This window comes from Onychomys torridus, chromosome 6 (assembly GCF_903995425.1).
Source record: "Onychomys torridus chromosome 6, mOncTor1.1, whole genome shotgun sequence".
Classification (NCBI taxonomy): Eukaryota; Metazoa; Chordata; class Mammalia; order Rodentia; family Cricetidae; genus Onychomys; species Onychomys torridus.
The window spans coordinates 59,389,446-59,411,763 of record NC_050448.1 but is presented as its reverse complement, the minus strand read 5'-3'; the positions used below and the strand labels follow the sequence as shown (position 1 = coordinate 59,411,763).

The window sequence follows — 22,318 nt, the reverse complement described above, 5'->3', positions numbered from 1 at the left end:
TGACATAATTCAGAAGCCAAAGTACCCCAGGTCCCACACAGCAGTACAAGGGCACAAAGGTGCTCAGAGGCACAGCCCCTGGAGCCACCCACAAAGACCTGACGGCCCGTGCTGCTCTGTTTTGGACTATTTCCCTGTCGACCCACTTTAGTGTGGATCAGTCCAATGAAGTGGGAAGAGAAGGTAGATCGAGCGCACTGTGGGCTCTCAGGCTGGTGAGTGGGGCAGAGTGAAATCACAGGAAGGGCTGGACAAGTCTCGGGCAGTGAAGGGGAATGTGGGTCAGGAGCCATAGCAGCGGCTGGCAAAGAAGACAGAGGAGGAAAACGGAAGCCAGTGTATAGTGACTATGTCCCCCTGCCTAACTCTAACCAATGTCAATTTCTGAGACTGAATTTGGGGGTCACACAAACACCAAGTTAAGCCCTGCTGTGTCTAGCCCATTCATATGAAACTTAAAGTGTATGTGTTTTTAAGTAAAAGTTAAATTGAACCCAAAATGAAATCAGAAATCAGTTCTTTCATGTACACTTTTTACTACTTCAAAGCAGTTCATTTGGTAACATCAAATATCCAGAGATCTTTTTCTGACATAAAATTCTTTCTTTTATGATACCTGTTCATTTTGGATCCTTAAGTTTTCACTTTCAATTCTTTTTATTCTGTGCATTTCATGTAAATACACATTTTTCTTTTCTAACCACTCCTGTGAAATTAAAAAAAAAAGGTTACATGATACTATAAGGTGTCCAAATGACAAATAATTTTTAATCTACTTTTGAAATATTTGTTCAAAGTTTAAAAAAGAGACAAAGAAATTTATGTATTTTGTCTAAAATAGTATTCTTTTCCAGTGATACTGTAAAATTTAAAGATGAATATTGCTGTCTAAAAAATATTCTGTGTATTATCTTTCTTGTATTGTAAGACCTCAATGATTTCATATAATGGCTAAATATGTCAACATTTTATACTGAAATTCAAGTGTAAAATTTTTCAAAGGAGATTATATTCTGTGTAACAACAAAAAAATCTTTCTTGAAATTATGAAAAAAAAACAGGAAAATCTTAGTCTGTCTCAAGAAATGTTTAAAAAATTTGATCATGAACAGCATAAACTTTGAGAAAAAAAAAAATAAAATGCATGTAGATTTACAACAAAGTGGCTTTCGCTAAATTTCTATAAATTATAATAGTATCTTCTCTTTCCTTAAAAACATTATTTTTATATTTTAAACAAAACATGGCAGCAAATAACTCAGCAAAACCCTTAGGATTGCACACACACTTCTACAAAAAAAAAAAAAAAAAAAAAAAAAAAAAATCTTCCCCAGTGACAGTGAGTAACGAGTTATCATTGTAGAGGGCCGAGTTATTAATTGATGAGCAGGCCTGTGGAAATGATCAACTCTTTTTTAAGAAATAGTTTCCACTTTACCTGATAAACAGCTGCCCTGATGTGATCAGCTTTATCTGGCTCCAGGCTCTGCTTCCGTGATGGCTTCTTGTCCAAGACTTTCAAAGACCCTAAATAGTGGGAAGAGGCAGCTGCAGATGGACTTCTCCTTGTGGGGCCAGATTTCTTTAAAAACTCAGAGGTCATAAGCCTGGAAAGTTCCAAATGGACCAAGAGCAAGTGAGATAGAGCGGCCAGATATACAATTATTACCTTTAAAATGACATTCTAAAACCAGGTACCTCATACCTATAATCCCACATTCTGGAGGCTGGGATATGAGTTCAAGGCCAGCCTGACATAAACAGTAGGTTCCAAGCTACCCTGGGTTCAGTGTGGGACCCTGTCTCAAACAAACAAAATTATGACTGAATGCAATGAATTATAATTACTTTGAAAATAATCCAGTCATGTTTTTTTTAGTTTCGCTAACATAATTTAAACTTTATAACTTTGAACTATAGTTCTCACCTTAGGATACTTATAATTAGAGCCTTTGAAGGAAACACAAATTACATAAAAACTACCAGTAAAAGTAGGTTTTAATCACTCTTTGAATATATTATTGTATTATTCTGTTACTTGATATACTCTAACTATGAATTTAGAAGAACAGGACCTTGTATTTCAGATATTTGTGGGAAAACCTGGCCTATCTTCCATTTGGTGAAGAAAGCTTACTGTGTGGCAACTTCAGTTACTCATTTGCATATTCCCTGCCCCTCCTTCAGCTGCAATGGCAGAGCTGAGTGGCTGAGCCAGGAACAATGGCTCATAAAATGTAAAATATCAACATACTGGCCAGAGCTGGCTGTCCGGCTTCATTTGCTTAATAATGTAAAGGAATCAGAAGTTCTTCAGAACACTCATGAGTTGACAACACCAGAGAGTAGGGAGGAAGCTCTATGGATTCTCAGAATTTGGTGTTATGATTGTTTATCACTTGGTTTGATTTGAGACAGGGTATTACTATGTAGTTCAAGTTGACCCTGAATGCACAGCAATCCTCCTGCTTCAGTCTCCTGAGGGTTGCAGGGCAGGTACAAGCCAACATGCTTAGCTTCAGAGCTTATCATTTTAATACACCCACTTAGCCCCTGGAGACTGTCCATTTTTTTTCCCCCGTGTCTGACAAAAAAAACACTTAATAGAAAAACAGTGCTGGATTTCATGACCATCTATACAGTCTCATCAAAAAGGAGCATAAGTCAAGGAGTTCTGCAGTGAGATTAGGGAAAAAATATAAACACAGCTGGAGAGAAAAACCCAAGAATACTGAATAAGTGGAGATCTTTCTACGGAAGAATGAAACCTACTGAGGGTTTCATCATGAGATATCTACCCCATCTGACAATGGAAGTTACTAGAAAAATCCATGACAGCAAGTGAAATTTGTTTCATAGATTCTAGATTAAGGAGTGTTTTGCTAGAATGTGAGCCTATACATAATGATGTTGGTAACTTTTACCTGCCAGAGGCACTGGATATTCTATTAGTCGTTGACTTTTTATTCTTCATGTTTCGGTCTTCATTTGATTTCTAGTAGAAGAAAAACACATAACTGGATCACTCACCATGATTATGTCAGGCTGGGAAGCAAAACTGAAGATGTCAGTACTGTTCTACATCTAGCGTCAGGCACTCTAGGCACTGGGTCAGTGCCCCGGTTACTCTCAAGGTTCTGAAACATCATAAGCATGAATGACACCATTGAAGAAGTACTGTGGCTATGAAACAGCCAACACTGGGGACAGCGTGTGGTTAGAGAAGGGCTGAGGGGCTGCTCAGGTGAAGCTGACTGGGGAGGGCCCTGGGAGCATGGTGGCAGCTGGAAGAGGGAGTGAAGGACAATGTGAAGGTCTACAGAAACAAAGCAAGCCCAGGTGCCTAGCTGTGGTTAATACACACAGAAACACGGTGCTGACTCTCAGTGAGACAGAAGAGGAGTATACATTCAGAGAAGAGTTGGGGAGCTCATCAGATGGTGGTAAGGGGCACAGATGCCATTCTCATGCCCAGTGTGGTGGTTTGAAAGAAAGTGGTCCTCATAGGGAGTGGCACTATTGGGAGGTGTGGCTTTGTTGGAGCACGTATGGCCTTGTTGGGGGAAGTGTGTCACTGTCGGGGTGGGCTTTGAGGTCTCTATTGCTCAAGCTTCCCTCAGTGTGACACTGAGACCATTTCTTGTTGCCTACAAGATATAGGACTCTCAGCTACTTTGCCAGCACCATGTCTGCCTGCACAGTGCCACGCTCCCTGCCATGATGATAATGGACTGAACCTCTGAAACTGTAAGCAAGCCACCCCAATTAAATGTTTTCCCTACAAGAGTTGTTGTGGTCATGGTGTCTCCTCACAGCAATAGAAACCCTAACTAAGACACCCAGAAACAACAAATAAACTGCAACAGGGGGATTTTTGGGTTCAAAGTAGGAAGGATCATTCCGTAGAGCATGAGAATAAAACCAAAATTCACCTCCTTGGTAGAAGACCCTGGCCTTATCATTGTGTGTAAACTGTGTTTTAATTTGGATGCATTCCTAGCCTCAGATCCTGTCTATATTTTATAAAAGACCCCTTTCCTTGTTAGACAGGACTCTCTACTCCACACAGGTGGGGCTGGGCTAGCAGAACAGTGAGGGTGTGGATGTGAGCTCAATCCGAGATCAGCGGTACTACTGTGCTTCTACACTGTGGCTCACAAGCCTCCCCGTACCGTTGGATCACTTTGGATTTTGTGTTACATAAGCCAGTTCTCAGCCAGTGGAAATGGACAGCCATAGACATTGCAGTTTGAGAGAAATAAAGATCTCAAGTGCCTCACTGCCCACTGCCCTGGACTCTGACAAATCTTATCATAGGGCAAAATCATCCTAGAAAATACAAATCCACTCCACACATTATCATAATCTTCCTGACCACCCTTCCCTGTTCACCTACTTCAAAAGGGACAGACATTGAAAAACACTTTAAAAAACTTCCCTTCTCTTTTTCTTTCCCTCCCTCCCTCCTTCCTTCCTTGTACTCTCCCTCCCTCATCCATTTCTCTGTCTCTGTCTCTCTCAATAGAGTCTCATATAGCTTAGATGGGCCTGGAACTCACTATGTAGCCAAACATTTCATGAAAGTTGTCTATATTTGAAGCGATATTAAAATTTCACCGATGTAACATCTTCATAGCTGTTCTAGACACTTGTATTTTTATGATCTGATCTATAGAAACCTATGAAGAGACACATATACTATGTGGTTATGAAATATTTTAAATTATATTACTATGCCTGACAATTTCCAGTGAACACTTGGCTTCATTCTGCCAAGTGCAAACTTTCTGTGAAACTGAAATTCAATCGGATGCAGTAACATCTACTTGAAAATACAGTACCACTATCAAAGGATGTTCTCCACGCTGCTGGAGAGGTGTGAAGACAGAAATGATATACTTGCAGGTTCTGTTTCCTATATGAGACTGCAGGGCCAATGCTATCCGTTACAGATGTACCTTGGTTGGCTCTGCTGTCTCAGTGGGTGTTATGACACTCGGGGACGTGGAGAGCAGTGGGTCAGTAGTGAAGTCATCATCAGTAAATGCAGCTTTCTCTTTTTCTTCTTCAGTGTCATCTGTAGCCGCCTTGGGGAGACCTGCCTTGGGCTGCTCAAGTTCAGGAGTAACATAGTTTACCAAAACCGGATTTTCTTCATTTTCATTTGATATCAAGGAATCCCAGATTTCAGTCGGTTCTCCATCATGATCTGTTTGGAGGCGGAGCAACAGCACTAAATCCTTCTGATTCTACATGGTGTATGGCAGATTCGTTTACTAACCTTCAAATGAGTGTTGTCGTAACTTTAAAAAATGTGTGTGTGTGTGTGTGTGTGTGTGTGTGTGTGTGTGTGTGTGAATATGAATGCAGGTGTCCTTCTCAGAGGTCAGAGGGCTCAAAACCCCCAGCAGGTGGAGTTACAGGTAGTTGTGAGCTGCGTGATGTGGGTTCTGGGAACTGAACTGGTGTCCTCTACAATAGCAGTAGTATGTACTCTTAACTGCTAATTCCCTCTTTTGTAAGCAGGGTGTCCTATTGGTGAGGCTGGCCTTGAACCCCTGAACCATCTTTCTTTACCTCCCAAGTGCTAGAATTATAGGCATGTGCCATGATGCCTGACTATAATCTCTTTTTTTCTTACAAAATAAAACACAATGAAAACTATCCAGTTAAATGTGAACACACTTGATCTATGAGTGCAAAAATGCTTATTCAACCTAACATTTGACAAGCCTCATACTTAGAAAATAACAGCATATGTATAATTAGAATGGGATAATTACCCCCAAGGAAAGGAGAACATGTGGATGTACAAATCAAGTAACTGAAACTGAAATATGCATCCAATTAAAGCTAAGAGAGCATGCTGGGAGAGCAGGAGGTGACCAGCTCCACAGCACTGCAGGGGGAGGGAACAGCGCAGCTCAGAGCTGCACAGATGGGGAGAGAAGCGCAGCCCGGAACTCATCGTATGCAAAGATCTAGCCAGGCTCAGGCCCGCTTCACCCCTTCATTTTCTTCATCATCTCACATGAAGAAGGGACCAAGGACTGGCCTGTTGGACACTCAGGACTCCTTGGCACAGGCCTAAGCTCCCCATGAGGAGAACTGATTCTCTTTACACTGCCTCTATGACAAAGAGGCCAGTGATCCCTGTGTGATGTTCAACGAAGCGCCTGCGTTCCCTGTGGAAGAGCAGGTTTGATTCCACCAAGGTCTAACTCCAGTCACTGAAAGGCCTTAATTCTGAGGTTCATGATCGCTATCTGGGGGGACGATTTTGGGGAGTAACTAAGTTTCAAAATCACTTAGTCATTACAGTTGTTATGTTTGAATCTGAAGAGCATCCATGACTCAATTCATTATTGATATCTTTGGAGCTGTGAAAAGAACAAGAATTTAGGAGCTGAAGTCAAACTGTGTCTCCATCATGGACCTTAGGTTATGTGTCTCAATATCTCTGCACTTCAGGTGTTTTTAAGAATCTGTGAAATGACACAAATGACACTACATATTAAGTAGGGATCCTTGTCTCCCTCTTTGTTGCTATGATAAAACACTGAACCAAACCACCTTGGGAAGGAAAGGGTTTGTTGGCCAGCATGACCTGTTCAAAGTGTACTGCTGTGGGAAGCCAGGGCGGGGCTCAGGGCAGGAACTGGGGTGAACAGGAACACTGTTTACTGGATTATGGACTGTGGTTTCTTCAGCTTGCTTTCTTGTACTACTCAGGACCACCTGCCCAAGCGTGACATCACCTACAACAGGCTGGTTCTTACCACATGAATCGCTAATCAAGAAAATGATCCATCATCCGGCCACAAGACCAAGATGAAGCAGGCATCTCCTCAGCTGAGATTCCCTCTTCTGAGACATGTCTAGGTGTATACCAAGTTGACTAAAATGAACCAGCATAGCACTTAATGAATGCAAGTCCCACACTACAGTCCCTGCAATCAGCTCTTCTTTTTGGCTGCATCAAGCTACACATGCTCCAACATTAATCAAGGAAATGACATTACCAACACACACCTCACATCTAATATGCACTTACTCTGGTAGTGGTCTCATGGCCTTTTATGCATTACTAATTTTTTTTTTTTTTTTTTTTTGGTTTTTCGAGATGGGGTTTCTGTGTAGCTTTGCGCCTTTCCTGGAACTCACTTGGTAGCCCAGGCTGGCCTCAAACTCACAGAGATCCGCCTGCCTCTGCCTCCCGAGTGCTGGGATTAAAGGCGTGTGCCACCACCGTCCAGCTGCATTACTAATTTTTAAAAATCTCCCAACCACATGAGGTAGATGACTCTAAGGACAATTCACAGGCACGGAGAGGCTTGCTACTCTGTCCATCTGTCTATGTCTGGATAAAAAGTCCAGGTAGCCATTACGCTGTGTTATCTGCATGATTATAGCATCAAACATGTAATACAGGTTCCCCTTAAATGATCATTCCAGCTGTCCTTGAGATTTTACTGGAGACAAAAAAGACTTTAACACTTAACTTTTGAGACAGTTCTACAGTACAGCGGGGAATCAGAGGCACTGGGAAATTAACTTCCATATTGTAAAGTCACCCAGTCAATTGCATAATCAGGGTTAAAACTCATACAAAAGCAAACATACTTTTTCCCATAAATATGCAAAATGCAGTTTCCCTTGCAGACAGGACACTGAGTAATAGAGAGTTCGCAAACAAGGTATAATAATAGGTGTGACTACCTTTTATGGATGCTTTTTCCTGAGATCCTGGTGAAGTGCAATTTCCAGGGCTTTCTTTGAGCAATGACGAGGTCAGACTTTGTAAGAGCGAGTCCTATTAAGAAAATATTTACCATATAAAGTTAGCCCTAAGGATTCCCAGAGGCAACAGAATCATTAACGTTGTCTGTGTGTGCTGGAAAGTTGACTCAAGGATTAACAGTGTTTCCTGTTCTTCCACAGGACCCCAGCTCAGTTACTAGAACCAATGTGGGCATCTCACAACTGCCTGTAACCCCAGCTCCTGGGGATGGGACACTCTTTTCTGCCCTCAACAAACACTTGCCAAACTATCAGGAAGAAAAAAACAAGGGCCAGCAAGATGGCTCAGGAGATAAAGCGCTTGCTGCACAAGCCTGACCACCTAAGTTCAATCCCCACAACCCATGAAAGGCTGGAAGATTTGAAATTCCACAAAGTTGTCCTCTGTCCTCCACAGGCAAACCACTGAATACACAGATTCACAGAGGCAGCAAATAAACAAAGTTAGTATGTATATGAAATGTAAAACAAAATAAAAATAAGAAATAAAAAAACAAATTTAACGGTACAGACCTCTCCTCAAAGAAATTTCCAGTCCCAAATACTATAATTGGTGAACCTTGTAATTTAACTTTTTATAACTGTGTGTTTCATAACAAACTTCTAGCAAATGGAGAGGAGACACAGACAGACAAACTATGATAAGTAATCCCATCTGACATTTAAGCCTGATTACAACATCTTGAAAAAAATCCTCACACGTGTATAGACGGAAGGTTTAACAAAAGAGTAAGAAACCAAAGCACCAAACTTACAGTGTCTCGATCAATCAGGGTTTGAGGCAGGAAAGTGTATAACTGATATGCTCATCAGTCATGCACACAGGTATGCACACTGAGGAAAGGCAAGAAGGACATGTAGTGGGGGGAAGGTCACTCACTCCCACCTCTTCCCTGTCTGGTGTGGGATCTGCAGGACTGAGGCAGAGGAGGAGGCGAGGTTAAGTCACACAAAGATGAAGGGGCTTGAGCACCACTGAACACCCGTGGAAGTGACCACTGAAGAGACAAAGGTCACACACCCAGGGAAGAGAAGGCCTGGTCACACGCCATTCGAAATCCCCATGAGAGCGACCTTGGAGAGTCAGAGCAGAGCCAGGGAACGCTTAACTGTTAAAAACAGAGTGTCCAACAGGAAAGCAGTTCTCCATTGTGGGCTATGTCGGACACCACATGAATATGTCTTCAAGGCCACCTTACAGCATGGAAAGACTCCATGCCTTACAAACAAGAAGTCCAACACAAAACACCACGAGCGTGATGATAAGCACGAGGAAAGCAGCCGGGAAGGGAGGAACAGCCCCACTGCCTCAGCAGTGGGGCTATGGCTGGATACGTGCCTTTCTGCAATAGTGTGACACTGCTACAGAAAAAAAAAAAAGAAAAAAAAAAAAAGGAGCACACACATACATCCCATTTCAAGTCAAGGCATCTAAGAAAAAAACATTTACAGTTAAGAATCTGTGCCTAGGGCTGGAGAGATGGCTCAGGGGTTAAGAGCACTGGCTGCTCTTTCAGAGGCCCCAGGTTCAATTCCCAGCACCTGCATGGCAACTCACAACTATCTCTAACTCCAGTTCCAGGGGATCCGACACCCTGACACACACATACATACAATCAAAACATCAATGCACATAAAGTAAAAAATAAATAAAACATTTAAAAAAAAGAATCTGTCCCCGAATGAGTGGAGCTCACTTCCCCAATCATGTCTACCCAGAGTTCGTCATTTGTTAAGGGCCTTATATGCAGATGTGATTAGTTAAGATGAAGGCATGCTGCCCTAACTCTGACAGTATTTGTTCCAGGAAAAGAGGAGGGAGTCAGAGGTACGAGGCATGGTGATGAGTACAGGGTAGTGTGATGTCTCCTTAGACCAGGGAGGGCAGATGGCAGCCGGCATACTGGGAAGAGACAAGAAGAAAGGCCCTCTCTAGGGCCTTAGAGAGAATGGCCTGACATCTAGATTTCAGAACAGGGAGAGCAAATTTCTCCTCTTGTCAATCTCCCGGCTTGTGGCAGTTTGTTCCAGCAGCTACAGGAAACCAATGTAATATCCAATTGAGCAGGTAATTGTATTAAATACATAAAGTCACTGTTCCAGTTCCTCTCTTGGTTTTTCAGAACAAATTAAGCACTAGCCAGAGGAGCCACAAGTGAGATCAGAACCGTCAGCTCTAAAGGAGATGTGGCTCTGGGGTCTGACTTAGTGGCAGGGATCCACGGACTCAAGGTACCGAAGTCTCTCTCCACCCACTCCGGGGAGCAGGTCCTCCCTCCCTCCCTGCAGCTGAGTGGCAAGTGGAGGAAGCCGGCCAGGCTGCTGGCCACTCATCTTCCCTGTCTGTTCAAGCTGATTATGGGGGACAATGTACTTTTTGGAGACATGAGCTGGAAGTTGGCTTTTCACCGTGAAATACAAAGTGAGGGGACAGGTGTTCTTTGTGGTGACATAGATCATAACTCCTCATGGAAACCTGAGGATGTAGCAAGTCTCACAGAAGTCAGAACAGTACCCTGAAAGTGCAGCTAGCCAGACGAAAGACAGGAACTGAACTGCCCTTAGCCAAAACTCAGATAAGCAAAGACGAATAAATAATCACATAAATAATTCAAGATAGGCAACGCTACAAATCCCCAGAAAAGCAAGATTATTTTAGCATTTTATCTTTTTTTTTAATGGATGAGTCTTGCTATAATTGTAGTATAGATTTCTAGTGGCATGTAAAATCAGTCTAAGTAGACTTAATGGAATCTAGTATACTGAAAATAAAAAATGAACAAACAAAAAAAAAAACAGTGAGAACTCTTTTAACAATTTCAAAAGAAAATGTAACATACACACACACACACACGCTCGTTAGGTCTGAACTAAAGAACAATTCAACAGCTGCACATTATGCCAACCTCAAGATCAAGGTTCTCAGAGTGTACTTTTTCCTCAGTTTCCAACTCCGTGCCATTCTGCCTTGGAAGGGAAGGCGTGGGAGCAGAGTCTTCACTCGGGGAGCGTCCTTTATCATCCCCTGGTCTGTCTCCCTCCTCCGTGGGGCTGCTCTTTTTCATGCTCCTTGGCCGAGGGGAAGGCTTAATGTGGCCATCCGCTTCATGCCTGCTGCTGTCTTCCCCTGAAAAAGGAAATGCTTTCAAGTGTGTGCGGAACTGGCCTCAGCTTCAGCTGCCCTTGGAGCATCAGCCGAGCACACACTTCTCCACAAGCTCTAATCACGCACAGGCTTCATAACCAAAATCTAAAACAACAGTTGCCATCCTGTAGTTAGCTAGTCGAATTTAGTTTTACAAAAAGTTAATTTCAATTTTTGTGAGTTCTCTTAGTATTAAAAACATTTCCAAGCTGGGCGGTGGTGGCACACGCCTTTAATCCCAGCACTCGGGAGGCAGAGCCAGGAGGATCTTTGTGAGTTCGAGGCCAGCCTGGGCTACAGAGTGAGATCCAAGAAAGGCGCAAAGCTACCCTGTCTCAAAACAAAAACAAAAACAAACAAACAAAAAATCCCCAAACATAAACTATCATACAACCTTCCCTCTACAAAATGAACCTCTGCTGAAGCCAGGCCCTCCATACAAAACCAGCCCTTTTAACCATTGGGCAACAAGGTCTCCATCCAAGGACTTTGTAGGTAGAGAAAACACATGACTCTAAATAAAGGAAGGGACAAAACAAAGGTAAGTGTTGTCACAGCATGCAGAAAATGACGCTGGCCTTCAGGGGATGGAAGGTCTCTTGCTGTAGGAAGAGATGCAAAGTTGACGGATTAGACAAGTCTTCCGTCCTAAGAGGTTCCCTAGCAGTTATGGTGACACACAAGGTGCTTAGTGCTCAGTGGTTATGGTGGGACACAAGGTGCTTAGTGCTCAGTGGTTATGGTGGGACACATGGTGCTTAGTGCTCAGTGGTTATGGTGGTTCACAAGGTGCTTTAGCACTCAGTGGTTATGGTAGGACACAAAGGTGCTCAGCCCTCAAGAAAACAGTTAAATTCCCAGCATCCTAAATACAGAATAAAAAAAGATTTAGTCGGTACAGCTAAAGCCAGGAAGTACATTTTTTTTTTTAATGAATGCATCAGCTATGTATTAATCCATTCATTTTGATTCTTCATGATTTAGATTGAAGGATGAATTCTCTATGCCAGGTACTTTTCAGGACCACCAGCCTCAATTTTTATTCTTCAGACAGAAGATCCTAACAACTTTAGTATATTTTATGCCCTAATTCCATTTCCAGAAATATTGTCAAATTCTCATAAAGAAAACTAAGTTCTATTCATTTGAAATGCTTTGCTTCAACCGTAACAAGATTGTCTGTCTAGATGGAAACACTTAAGCATCCACACCGTAAGAGGGCATTCCAAATTCTGCTGCCACCTTGTGGTCAGAACATAGTATTACCGTACTCATTTTCGTTACCCTTCCTGCAGCTTCCCCACCGCTTTGTCTAGTAACTAAGAGGTCTTGTTTTTAGCCCACATCTATGTAGCACAGGCTAGCCCCAAACTCACAGGAGTCCTGATGCCTTGCCCTCTAGAGGGACAGGACTTCATGTCCGCATTAACACATCGGGCTCAAGCATAGCTTTAAGACATACTAACTAGGTGGAGTATTGCTTGACACTTGCCCTAATATGGTAATCATATGCTGTGTTCGCATTTCTTCTCTGACTTCCTTTACTTATTTCTCTGGTCAGCTCTGGGGATCAAGTTTAGGACCCTTTACATATCTTGGGCCAAGGCTTTATTGATATACTGTTTTCCCAGTCCTCCTATTTTCTGAATAACTAAGTTCACCTACACTCCTGTCTACCTATGACTCCACCACTGCACTTGGAAGGCTGGGGTTAGTCAGCTTCCTTACACTGACTGCTTACATTTGATGGCATTTTCTAGACACTTCAAAAGAGTCTCAAAACAATATGGCGGGACAGGAGAAACAGGTTTGCCCTCCTGCTCATGAAGCTGGAGTGGCTGAATCCATTAGCCCAAGTCACACATAACTAATATGTGGCAGTGTTTTTAATCAGTGTCTCGGACACTTTTCTGGGGGTCTCTGCTCTACTTTTATCCTTTTAAAGTTCCTAGGACTTATCAGGGAGGGAAGAGTCATTCCTTAACATACACCTGAAATAAAGTTTTATTTGATGTTACTGGTACCATCTACCATGTTAACTATGAAATATCTGACCGTGCTACACAGTATGGTGGGGGAACATTTTATGCTGCTCGGCATCAACTAGTTTTTCCTTTATAAAACAGAAAAAATAAGATGACAAGGAGACCTAGAATCCTTGCCTTTCCACAGGCTAGTTCCACTGAATCTCCCATAGGCTCTCAGGGTGCCACCCAGCTGTCCTCCATCCTTTCTTCCCAAAGTCAAGTGTTTAGTAGACTAGTGGAGAGTGCCCCAGTCCTTCTTAATCACCCCAGGAAGCTACCTTCAGGAAACTGGGTTTGGCTCATAGTCCCATACAAGAGACCAAAGAAAGATTCTTTTTCTTAAGGAGAGTCTGGAAGCTTCATTAACAATAAAAGCAAAATACTTGTGTAGAAGAAATACTTCCATGCTTCCATAGACCTGAGCTTGAACCCAGAGCCCTGTGCATGCAAGCCACCTGTCCACCACCTCACTACAGCCTCAGTCTTATAGATGACTGTTTTAATCTGGGGGATGGGGGAGGGAGAATAGAATAGATTCACTGCAGCTCCATCCCCATAAACGGAATTGAAGCTGATGAGTCAGGTGTTAGGGAGCTACATCTGTGGGGGACCACAGCAGCTCTGGCTTTCTTTCATGTGCCAGCATAGACTCCAGATTGGATATTCAAAGGGCTTTTGTAGCTATAGTTACTAAGTTAAGCTGGCAAACTGGAAAGTTAAATATATAAGCTACCATAAAAAAAGCATTCTGTGACTTTATCTTAAAACAAATGTTCTGGAAACATAATTATAATAATTTTCCAAGTTACCTGAAGATGTATTTCCTTTGATGGGAAGAATTCTGGGTTTAGGCTTTATTGTAATGATCTCTTTTCCAACTTCTTGATCATCATTTTGAGATTCAGAAAAGGAATTTCCAATCCTATCTTCATGAACATCAGGTGATATGTCTTCACTGTTCTGTGTGACAGATTCCGGCTCATCTTTGGATATATCACTGTTTACTTTCTTGGTTTTCAAAAAAGACAGTCTTGGAGAATTCTTTTCCTCATCGTCAGATATATGAAAATCATTCATCTTTTTTCTAACTAGACTTTCATCAGTTGAGGTATCTGAAAATTCACCTAAAGAAACTGAAATATGAACAAGGCTATTTCAACAGTGTATTTTAAACATCCGAAGGTTATATTCCATTTCTTTGAAAAGCAACTATCTTCAGGAAGAGAAAGTACTAGAAATCAATCAACAACCCCAAATAAGTGCAAATTTATTTTTTAACTCTTGAAAACATCTAATCTAGGCACTCCTTATTGGCATTTATGAAATAAAATCTGAGTTCATTAGCATATTAAAAATATTTACCAAGTTCCTATAGCAGTTTATTCTGGGGTGTGTCCCTCAAAGGCTGCTCAGTGTACCACACACCCCAAAATACTACAATCTAATGAAGAACACCAACTTAACGTGACTTAACAGCTACTCAGAATACTTTTACAGAGAATGTTTATTCAGTGAATAATTACCAAGTAGCACATTCAATTTCAGATTCAGACTTCTATAAGCTTATACTGGAAATCTAAAGTGAAATGTTGCTCACTTAAAAGAAACCAAGTTAAACCAAAACAGTGGACATATCCATGTGAAGGGTCTGTTTTCCAAAGTGACCCACTTTGCTTGTTTGAAGGAGAGTGTCCCCCATAGGCTTGGGTGCTTGAATACTCGGTGCCCAGTTAGTGGCGCTGTTTGTGGGAGCTGCTACCTTGTGGAGGGAGTACATCACTAAGGACAGACTTGGGGAGCACACGGCCTTGACCCACTTCCAGGTGCTCTCTGCTTCTGGTCTGCTGTTGATGTTACCGTCAGCTCCCAGCTCCTTCTGCCTCTGCCTGCAGCTTCCTGCCATGCTGCCCCCACCATGATGGGCTCACATTTCTCTGAGAGCAGAATACACTCTTCTGTTAGTCATTTCGGCCATGGTATTTTTTTCACAGCAACAAAAGAGTACCTAATGCAGAAGTCAGTCCCAGAGAGCGGGCTGCTGCTGTCAGAAACCTGATCATACTGGTTTTGGAGGAGTGTGGAATACCCTGGAACTCTGGATTAGAGTAGCGATTAAAAATTGTAAGGAGAGCTCCAAAGTCCTTTCTAGTAGGAGCCTGGAAGACTGATGTTCTGAGAGTAATGGGGACTGTGGAGTCCAGCTCAGGAAGTTTCGGGAGGAAGCAAGGACTTTAACAGCCTCAGGGATAGAGGCCATTCCTGTGATATCTTGGTGAAGAATCTGGACGCCTTCTGCCCCTGTCAGAAGATCTTGCCTGAGGATAAATGTGCTGGTTTGTTTTTGTCTACTTGACACAAACTGGAGTATCTGGGAAGAGGAAGCTACTGGGGAAGAACCGCCTCCAACAGATGGCCTGTGGGCACATCTAAGGCATGCTCTTGATTAATGAGTGATGTGGGAGGGTCCAGCCCACTGTGGGCGGTGCTATGCCTGGGCAGGCAGTCCTGATATGATAGTGTAGGAAACCAAGATGAGCAAGCTAAGGAGGAGGAAGCCACTTAGCACTGCTCCTCCGTGGTCTCTGCTTCAGCTCCCATCCCAGCTCCTGAATGAGTTCCTGCCTGACAAACCTCAATGATGGATTGTTACGGGAAGTGCAAGCCACATAAACCCTTCCCACACCAAGTTGGATTTGGCTAATGTTTTACCACAGCCAAAGAGTACACTAACTTAAAAGGAAATGGACTAATTCCTTTGAAAGAGGAAGCTGGGAGACAGTGTAGCATTGGATCTGTGGCGTGGTTTTTACTTATTTTGCTTATGCAGGTATATAAGAAAACTGAGTGAGTGGGGCAGGAGTACAGCCTAGAGAGAGAAAGAACCCTAGGAGGCTCACTGTTTCAGCACAGCTCGTCCTGGGAGAGCCCTGGAGGCTGATGACGTCAGCACTGTCACTGGAGGCTCCCAGCTCCGCAATGGTACGAAGGGAAGGATGCCCTCACGGCAAAAGACCCCTCCCAGCTAAGTAGCTAAATTTCCACTTGTGAAAGAGCATATGGAATTCCGCGTCTAGAAATCAGTGGAATAAAAGAAGAAGTGACTCAAGGGAGTGAGAGCCCACCCCAAGCTGACAGCCAAACTTGGAAGGGCCATCTACTTGGTACTGACAATTCAGAAATGTGAGAGGATCATGGATTCTCCTCCTCTGGGCTGCAGAGAGGCCTCTAGGCTAGTAAAGTTGTGACAGGGAAGTCACTGTTTGAAGGCCCTGAGAGGAAAAAAAAAAACAAAAAAAACCATTATATGCAATCATGAAAATGAAACTGTGGGGACCCTAAGATGCTGGAGATGCAGAGCCATGAGACCTCTGTCAAAGAGAGTTACATACAGGATTAGAAGCAGCCCAAAAGAGAGATGTATGCTGCAGAGAGAAAGCTTGAGGGGCAGAGCCAACTAGAGTCCCAGCCACTAGATAAGGAGCCATGTGAGACTTCACATTTGCCCGGCCATGTTCCTTTCCGTCTTGTCTTAGTCCAGTATTTCCTCACTATGCCTCCATTCCTCTCTTTTGGAATGGTAATATATATCCCGTTGGAAGCATGTAATTTGCTTTTCTGATTTTTCAAGGGGTTACAATTAAGAGATTGCCCTGAGTCTCAAAAGAGACCGGACTTTTAAACAGTGCTGAAAATGTTAAAGACTGTGGGGGGTGAATTTTAAAGTTGGACTAAATGTGCTTTGCACTGACCATGAGTACCTGGGTTACAGCAAGTGGAATATGGTAGTCGGATTTAGAGTGTTCCCCAGAGGCTCAAGTACTTGACTATTTGGTCCCCGGTTGGTGAGATTGCTTGGTGAGTAGATATTAGCTTGTAGAAGAAGTCCATAACTAGGGGCAGGCTGTGAGAGCACACAGTTCCAGTTTGCTCTCTGCTTCATGCTTGCTTTGGGAGTTGTCTCAGCTCCCTGCTCCCACCACTGTGCCTGCAGCTTTCACTGTCCCCCCCCCCCATGATGGACTCGCATCCCTCTAAAACTGTAAACTCAAATAAGCTCTTTCTCTCAAGTCACTTCTGGTCATGATGCTTCATACCAGCAACAGAAAGCAGAAAAGTAGCTCTGCATTCCCCACAGTTCCAACCCCAGATCTGGCCTGCACCAAGCATTACCGAAGTGCTCCTCATGAGCATCCTGTGAGCTCGGGGTGCTATCTAAATGTAGAATTCTTAAAGATGAAACTACTTTCCAATATTCCCCTCTCCTAAGGCATCATTTTACTGTAGACTAGGTAATAGTGTATTTATATATCTTTAAATTCACATTTGGAAATGAGCAAACGACAATTCATTAGCTTCTTGAAAGTTAAGCTTGGCTTTCTAACTCATTGCACACACAGAACTCTGAAACTAGGGAATTCATAGGCACTGTCTTATCCTGAGAAGTTAGTGGGCAGGTGAAATGGAACTAAGGAAGCAACACACAGGAAACAGGTTCATTTGCCAATTCCCTTACATACCAATCTCGTCACTGTCAAAGTCGTCTGAGTATTCAGAACTCCTCTGCCTGGCTGACCGGGCTGTAATTGCTCTGATCAGCTCATCCTGAAATGAGAACAGAATATCAATTCCCATCCAAGCAGAGATGCCTCCTACCTAGAAATGATTTTTAAACGAATACTACTTGATTATTCTGCTTTCAGATGTAACTTTCATCGACCTACAGTCACTCTAAGCCTGCTTTGTCCCATGCTCCCAAGTCATCAAACTCACTGCAGAATATTGAAATTGGAGCCGTCTCCTACGGGGTTTGTAATTAAACAGGAAGTGACTGCTAGTATGAGATAAATTAATTGCAGGTTACGATCTGAGCTAAATGCTAATTAATGATGGGGCATTAATGTAGATAGTATTTATTAGAAATTGACATTTTGTTAGCGATCTGTACATCTTGAGGGAGGTAGGGGCTTGGGTTTGACGAGCAGGGTAGGCTCACTCTGAGCCTTGCACGGTACTTTAAGCATATTGCAGAGATGGGCATAATCAATACTGCAGATGCAGAGGAAGAGTTGGAAATTGTAGTTATCCAACAGCGAGTCCTTTTTATGCTTACAATAGAAAACTGAAGTCTAGACAAAGTCAGGCTCTGAAGTGGCTCTTTCACTTTCAGCTTAGAAGCCAATATTGAAGAAAGGGTAGCCACAGAGGTGGGTACTTTAACAGCAAGTCCAAAGTTAACAGATCGCCTACAACACAGCAAAAGAGAAGCAAGAACTCCTCCCACTTCTCCCAGAACACCCGAGAATCAGCAAACCAAAACGCTTTGACATATTTTACCTGAAATGAAGTTCTCTTGGTAGCTTTTGGACTCTTGGTATATGCCAAAGTTGTGCTGAAGATTTCATCGGACATAGTGTATTATTCTTTTTCACTACTTTTACACAATTGTTAATAAATAATTGGAGTTATTCATTCAAACTGAAGTTGGCTGAAAAAAAATATACAGATATAAAAGAATTAGTCGTTTTACATGATCGGGATACTCTATTCCTGGGGTTAGTGCCCTCCTTGCCAAATAAAGAGAAACCACTCTAAACACTGGCCTACGTGTTCACCTAAAAATATAAATGGTGTTTTAGTAAAGACATAAAATTCTCACGACAAATTCATTTTCACGAAAAGAAAAAGCAAAAGGAAGTTACTGCTCTAAACTATTTTAAGGATGAATAAATTGCAGCCAAACATTTTTCACCTTTCCATTATTAAACAAAATAGCATTGTAGATGCCAGCGTGACTTATTTCAAGACGAGACCAAGAGGGCTGTCAGAGTCAAGGTTATATGACCCCTTCCTTCCCTGCTCCGGAAAATGCCTTGCAGATAACCGTATTCAAATACAATGCTTAACCACAAACAGCAGCGACATTTTCCTAAGCCATTTGCTCTCTCTCAAAAAACACACACAAAGGACGTCTCGACCCCAGGCTGCATTAACACTGGGCTGCATTAAAGTCGCTGTTTCTGGCGCGCGACACCGGAGGCCCATTCGGAGCGCCGGCCGCCGCCCAGAGTTCCCCGGGCCGGCCAGGCGGCGTCCTTGTCCCCAGCTCCGCGCGGCTCCCGACCCAGCACGCGCCAGGCCCGCGCACGCCCGGCGCGGTCCCCTCGGCTCCTCCGCGCCCCACAGCCCGTGCGTCCCGCAACCACCCCGCGACCCCTGCGCCCAGGCCGCTGTGACCACCTGAGAACCCAGCGGCTGGGCTCTAGCACCGATGTCGCCTCCGGCCAGGGCCTGGCAGTCTGGGAAACCAGGTATTGGAATAAGCGGGAGGCGGGGCAAAAGATGGAGGCGGAAGGCGGTTGCTAGGCAACAGCGTCCCCGGGAGGAAGTGACTTCCAACCCTCCTGGTCTCTCGGGTACCCAACACTGCCTTTCCGCCTGCGTCGCTAGGACAACGCTCAGACCAAAGGAAGTGACGTCACCGTGTAGGTGTTGGGAGCTCCGTGCCCTAGCAGCCTGTGTGCAATGGCTGTTGCCTGGGAGACAGGACCGGCCCTCTGCCATGGAGCCAGGGAACCTTGATTGCTCATGCTCAGTTGTGCAGGTATGGCGTAACCGCGACGCAAAGCGTCATTTTGCCGGCTAGAACGTGGAATCTGTGAACCTGAGCAGTGTCAGCAGACCCGGCAGAAGAACGTGGTAGTGACGTTTACAGTCTTTGGAGTCCAACTGCATGTTTGATTCTTGGCATTTGCAAATTAAGGTCTCTGCTTTGATTTCTTCTGAAAACTAGTAATTATAATGATATCCGACTTAAAAGAGTTGGTGTGAATACTGAATGCCATATGTAGTGAAGTATTTGGGAAGTGTCTAGAGTTGCATTCGGTTAATATTACATATGAGCGCTTCTTACAACGAATGCAGTACACCATAGAGTGTGGTTCACATCTTTGATGCAAAGTTTCTCCTTTCTAGGTTTAGCGGATAATGGCTAAAAAATAAAATAAAAAATAAAAAAAATCAATAAATAAAAATGGGCAAGTAGGCTAGAGGACAGTGTACCGCTGAAGGAATCAATATCGTTTTCACTTAATTATCATCCATAATAATACACAAAACATTTAGAATTTTAAGTTACACAGGTTTCAGCTATTTTTAACTTGGAAACAAGTTTGTAAAGATTGATTCGTTGACTAGTAACTAAACTAGTTTGTTTCTATATCTCCACAATATTTTACTTAGTAATTATTTCTAAAGAATTAACACTGGAAAGTAGATTTAATAAATTAGCAGGTAAAAAATTTAAACATGCATAAATATAAATATGAAGTTTAGTAAGAAAAAGTTTCTGAATTATATTTGCAATGATCCTTTTTAAAAGCTCAGTTTGTTTTTCAACTTGTTCCTGTTTGGTAAATTTGGTTTACTTAATTATGTTGTCTATTCTCACCAGTTACTGTGAACTTTCCTAACCTCTGTTTCATTAACAAATATGATTCTTTTAAAGCCTCTGTAACCCTCAGCAAGCAGATACTCAAATTTTTCTCATATGGGAAGAACTAATTTTCAGATAATATTGAGATCATTATAGTCATGAAAAAGTAGAGACCGTTGTTCATTTTTTAATCCATTTGGCCAATAGAATTTTACTTTAGGCAGGACTGATGGAAATAAAATGACAAAACCATCAGCGAAGTGGCTGGAGCAGCGGTTCAGCAGTGAAGAGTGTGTCCTGCTCTTCAGGGGACCCTAGCTTGGTTCCCAGTACCCACATCAGGCAGTTCACAAGCACCTCTAACTCCAGCTGCAGGAGATCCAACAGCTGCTTTGGATCTCCATTGATAATGGCATACATTTATACACACACACACATACACCAAATAAATAAATAAATATATAAATAAACAAACAAAAACTAACTAACTAACTAAATAAATAAATAGAAAGTCTTAAAATCTCCAAAATTATCAGTGAAGAGTGTTCATCAATGAAGATCTTATTTTTCTACAGAATACATTTGATTTTGTTTCAATTTCTTAATTGATAGTAAAAATTAGTAGATGACATAGTTGTGCTATAGAAAAATACAGTAAATGAAAAGAGTTCACCTAAAATGATTGATTTCTCCCCAGGATCTAATGCATAATGTCTTGCTGTGGGATAATCCTTCCGTACTCTGTGAATATGTATTACTCTCATTGGTTAATAATAAAGCTGATTGGCCTACAGCAGGATAAAGTTAGACAGGACAATCAAACTGAGGACTGGGATGAAGAAGGGTAGAGTCCAAGAAGACTCCAGCCAGTCACCGGGTAAACAAGATGGTAGAGGACAGGTAAAGCTACCAGCAATGTGAAAATAAATAAATTAATAAAAATGGGTTACTTTAAAAGTAAGAGCTTGCACACCTTTAATCCCAGCACTCGGAGGCAGAGCCAGGTGGATCTTTGTGAGTTCGAGGCCAGCCTGGTCTACCGAGCGAGATTCAGGAAAGGCTCAAAGCTACACAGAGAAACCCTGTCTTGAAAAACAAAACAAAACAAAACAAAACAAACAAACAAAAAAAAAGTAAGAGCTAGTTAGTAATAAGCCTGAGCTGCTGGAAGAGCATTTATTTTTATTCAAGAAAAATTGCTTTTATTCATTTTTACATACCAACCACAGATCCTTCTTTCATCCCTCCTCCCACCCACCACCCCCAGCCTAATCCTCCTTGACCCACCCCTCTTCTCTCCTCCAAAAAGGGTAAGTTCTCCCATGGTTGTGACAGTGAAGCCTGGTACATTCAGTTGAGGCAGGACCCAGCCCCTCCGCCTGGCTCAAGGGTGAGCAAGGTGTTCAACCATAGGTAATAGGATCCAGAAAGCCCAGCTCATGCACCAGGGATAGATACTGGTCACAGTGGCACATGCTGGGGCACTTGGAAGGCAGAACCAGGCAGATTTCTGTGAGTTCAAGGCCAGCCTGGTCTACAGAGTGAGGATCCAAGACAGGTACCAAAACTACACAGAGAAACCCTGTCTCGAAAAATCAAAATAAATGAATGAATGAATGAATGAATGAATAAATAAATAAATAAATAAATAAATAAATAAATAAATAAAAATGTGTCTTTGTGTTTATTTGGGACTGGGCGGTCAGGCCAAAAAACTTCTTTTACAATGTCATTTTCACATTTTAAGCAACTAAAATTTTAGTGCTATGTTAATATTTGCAAGTGGCTTCTGTATATTTTAACAGCAATATTTTATAACATCAGAATTGTGGTGCCATTTTTTTCTAATGCACACTTGGTTATAGATCCATAATTGTTGAGTGAATAAGCTCATGAATAACCAAATCATACATT

The 22,318-nt window shown here is 42.5% G+C and overlaps 1 protein-coding gene across 1 annotated transcript in view; it reads right to left on the bottom strand.

Annotated features, from left to right (window-relative positions):
- Positions 1–19,384, bottom strand: part of Map9 (microtubule associated protein 9) — a 30,210-nt gene extending 10,826 nt beyond the window's left edge. Inside the window, exons 1-10 of the mRNA XM_036189445.1 lie at positions 19,210–19,384; positions 18,307–18,457; positions 17,490–17,574; positions 13,782–14,105; positions 10,707–10,927; positions 7,720–7,813; positions 4,959–5,209; positions 2,925–2,995; positions 1,439–1,607; positions 617–706 (exon numbers count right to left, since the gene is read on the bottom strand). Of these exons, the coding sequence (XP_036045338.1) occupies positions 617–706; positions 1,439–1,607; positions 2,925–2,995; positions 4,959–5,209; positions 7,720–7,813; positions 10,707–10,927; positions 13,782–14,105; positions 17,490–17,574; positions 18,307–18,381 (1,380 nt within the window). The 5' untranslated portion in view covers positions 18,382–18,457; positions 19,210–19,384. The remainder of the gene's footprint in view (positions 1–616; positions 707–1,438; positions 1,608–2,924; positions 2,996–4,958; positions 5,210–7,719; positions 7,814–10,706; positions 10,928–13,781; positions 14,106–17,489; positions 17,575–18,306; positions 18,458–19,209) is intronic.
- Between the last annotated feature and the right edge of the window lie 2,934 nt (positions 19,385–22,318).